The sequence below is a fragment of the Poecilia latipinna genome, unplaced genomic scaffold (assembly GCF_001443285.1).
Source record: "Poecilia latipinna isolate Pla-1442-1.1 unplaced genomic scaffold, P_latipinna-1.0 Scaffold906, whole genome shotgun sequence".
NCBI lineage: Eukaryota > Metazoa > Chordata > Actinopteri > Cyprinodontiformes > Poeciliidae > Poecilia > Poecilia latipinna.
Genome location: NW_015113522.1, coordinates 93,138 through 97,044, shown reverse-complemented (window position 1 = coordinate 97,044; position 3,907 = coordinate 93,138). Strand labels below are relative to the sequence as shown.

The following is a 3,907-nucleotide window of genomic DNA, read 5'->3' as shown; positions in this document are numbered from 1 at the left end:
TATATATATATATATATATATATATATATATATATATATATATATATATATATATATATATATATATATATGTTTCCTTTACTTCCACCACACAGTTGTACACAACTTTATTGCATAAGTTGTAATGAAGTGACATTCGGATATTGTAATGTGACAAAATATAAGATTTGGTTTGCAATATGCAGTAAACATGAGAATCATATTGATTTATTTGTTAAAAGTGATTTATTTTATATTTCTCCTCCCTGATTAATTGTTTTTAAATGTGTTCACTGCTGGCGCAAACGGCGGTAAACACATTTACCGCAATATTTGATAAGACTGGGGCCTTCATTGTTATCTGCTTGGTTTATGACCCCAGAGTTTAGGAAGAGGTTAGAATGGTATTCAGACCATTTCATAATGGCGAGTTGATCATCACATTGTATGATGAGCTATTATTTCTCACCATTACAGAAATGTGGTGAGGACATTAACATTGTACTTTTATCTGGTACCTAAGACATTGTTCTTAAGTTGCAAAGTCTTCATTTTGCTCACATCTGCTGTGATTGCTTTGCCCATAAAAGGCTTTTAAAGAGAGGCCTGAGTGAATTAAGCTGACATTTTCCATGCAAGGCTCTGCAGTCAAAGCACAAATCTGCAACACTCAGCTACATGAGTTGACCAAAAAAAAAAAAAAGAAAGGTAACACCAGCTGCCATTTTCACATAAACTTGACCTAAGACTACACCTACTATTCATAAAATATGCAGTTTATACAAGCAGGACAGAAATTTTGTTAAAAAATATACTTACTTTCCCCATATTTGCCAATAAAGAGAGTCAAGTGGAGCTGAGAAAAAGAGTGAGTACTGCAGGGTCTTGCCTCAGCGTCTACACCCAGACTGGAGACTATATGCAATGCAGGGTGGGAGGTTCCTTCACTCTGAGTGGCACTCTGCGCAGCAAATAGGGCCGCTGTCCCTGGCAACCATCCTGCCTACATAAGGGGCAGTTTTAGTATCTGAAAATAGTGGTCTAAAGATTACTCTAGACCTCAGTAAAGTCTAATTAGTTGACAGAGGAGCTACTGATTTCTGGTTAGTAGTTTGAAAGCAGTGGAGTTGAGGCTGCCTGTATAAAAGGGAACGCTACCGAGAGTTGTGGACAGAAATAGAAATGTATTTGTCACCAGGGAGACAGATAAATATTTAGTGCAGCCAGCTGCCTTGTGTTCAATTACTGTAAATAGTTTCTAAGGTTCAGCATGATCGACTGGCAAGCAGATTTTCTGAAAGAGTAATGTGTTTTTTTTTCTTCTTCTTTTGAAGAAAAATGATTGAGGGTTTGCCTCTGTGAGTCACAGGCAGTCACAGCAGGCCACTCACTTTCAGCTCCTAACACATGACTGAAATTGCTGCTGTTGCTCAAAAATGGCAAAAAAAAATTACACACAGAATTTTACAAGCTTAAAATTCAGAAAGAGCAATGTGTGTAACTCAGGTCAAATTATGTTTGTGTTAAGATGTGAGCGTACTGTAAAGTTCAAGCTTAGGTTTATCACCAACATAATAATGTGTTTTCTGCGAAGACACAAATCGTTTTCTCAAAAAATGTAATTTTTGCAGATACAAGTACAGTGACAAGTCTACAGATGAGATGCATACGTTTAAAGAACATTCTCTTGTTATTCACACATTTTACAGGGGCGTATCCTGGACAAAAAGTTTGCTTTATTGCCATTATATTGATTAATGTGCAGTACATGTAAGGAAAAGATTTTGTCATGGGTTCACATATTTCTACTGAGTTTTTGAAACAGGCCAATGCAAAACACAAAACCGCTCTTATCTTTTCTTTCAGAGCAGCAGAGTCGTCGCTGACACTTTTCTGAGGCCATATGTCAAAGATTATTGATAGTGTGGTTGCATACATTTGCTTCCAAGAAATTTGAAATTTTAATGTTAGGAAGCTGTAAGCAATGCAAGCCAGCAGCAGTTACAGAAATCCTTTGGCAATATATGTACTACAGATAAAAGAAAAAACAAAAAGAAGTCATCATTTCTCAAGTGATTTATGGTTTACTCGACCTCGACGCTTATAATGCGAACGTCCTCAGTGAAGCTGAAGAAAGTACTTTTTTGCACCCAGGCGGGCGGGGAAGTCGAATGTAGAGCCGCCACATAGATCCATCACAAATCCTGCCTCTGTGAACTGAATGATGATCTGTAACAGGAAGAGAGAATGTAAAATTAGAAGAAAAATTGGGTTCACACCTAAAAAAAAATATGTAAATAAGTCGCGTCTCACACCTTGAACTCCTCTCCCTGACGGAAAGGGAAGCAGTCTCGTTTCACTCCATCAGACCAGTTGCCGTCCCTGGAAGAGTTAACCACGACCACCATTCTTTCCTTCCCAGCTAAAACGGGGATTGAGATGGACAGGCAGGTCGTTTTCGTCTAACCCAATGTTCACTGAAAACTTTGTATCTTGCATTTTATGCACTTAAAAAGGTTTGACAGATCATGCGGCAGGGAACCGCCTCTTTACAACTGACTTGAGAATGAAATACTTCCCTTGAAATGGTATTTAAGACAAGGATGTACAAGAATAAAACAGAAATTAATTTAAAGTTTTTAAGTCGCGTCTTCATTTATGTTCCCTGGGTTAATTTTGGCAGAGAAACTATAAAAACCCAAACTGGAAAAAGTCACACCTTTATTTTGAAAGGTCAAGATAAAGATAAAACTACAGACATCGAGGCATCAGAATTTGTCCAACTTTAAAGGAGATCTGCCTCACTTCCATATCCTGTGAAAAGCAAATATATATGGAGAGCCATTATATATACCACAACTAAGTAGTTTAGTGTGGACAACCTCAAACTTTTCACATTTCGCTTTCAATCAGTTAGATTACTGAAACTTCGACTCATTTGAGTGCTAACCTCAATCTTAAAATCCCATCTGATTCTGGCTAGCATCAAACTTCTGAAATTACTTCCTAAAAAGGTAAGGTAGACCCTGTGTGAATCATGGAAAAATCTACAAATCTGCAAATGTATTTATTTTTGCACACAAATCAAACTCTACTGTTTCATTAAGTCCACATTTACATAGTAACTTGTGAAAATACTTTCTCAATTAACATTGACAATATGAGGTTTGTTCTTGTGTTATGCAATACGAGGAAACCAAATGATGTTGCCCAACCACAGCTTACCCTGCTCATCAGCAAACAATACTTTTCTCATCCCAGACACCCTTGGGAAAAGATTTGACCTTAAGCTGACTCTTTCCACAAGATGCATTACAGAAGCAGTGGCATTTAGAAGAAAGCACGTGCATCTAAACACACTTTTATGCACGTCCTCTCTATGGCTCAAACGGTTATTTTGAAGTAACCTTTGCAGTGAACAGATAACTGCATGTAATGGTATCTTTGCCTTATTGTAGTAATGTTTAAAAAGGTGGACGTGGTCAGGTCAGGACACATTATAACAGCTGTATTGCATATTTCAGAGCCTACATCTTTGTCTCCATTCCAACAAAAGAACCTAACATTCTGAAATTGAAATAAGTGCACACACTGCTCTCCAGTGTCTAACAGAGGTTACTGCAAAATACGGCATTTCTGTAAATGCAATACTATAAAAAACAAACATGTGCTTTGCTGTGTGCCATTTGATGGAGCCATGTAAACAGACATCACATCATATAAATACATATTTGTTTTCAGCTATAATGCTAGATCAGACACAGTAGGAAAGCAAATGATTTATTGAGAATGAGAATGGAACAGACGACCAACGGGACCTGAACCACTGAGGATAGAGAAGCAGGTTAGTGGCTTGTAATCATTTTTCTAAGAACTAATACAGTTTTAGAAAATTTAGAGAAACAGTATATATATATATATATATATA

The 3,907-nt window shown here is 37.0% G+C and overlaps 1 protein-coding gene across 1 annotated transcript in view; it reads right to left on the bottom strand.

The window, feature by feature from the left end:
* lgals2a (lectin, galactoside-binding, soluble, 2a) overlaps window positions 1–906 on the bottom strand; it is an 8,124-nt gene extending 7,218 nt beyond the window's left edge. The window contains exon 1 of the mRNA XM_015048845.1: window positions 799–906. Within this exon, the coding sequence (XP_014904331.1) occupies window positions 799–807 (9 nt within the window). The 5' untranslated portion in view covers window positions 808–906. The remainder of the gene's footprint in view (window positions 1–798) is intronic.
* Window positions 907–3,907: the final 3,001 nt, after the last annotated feature.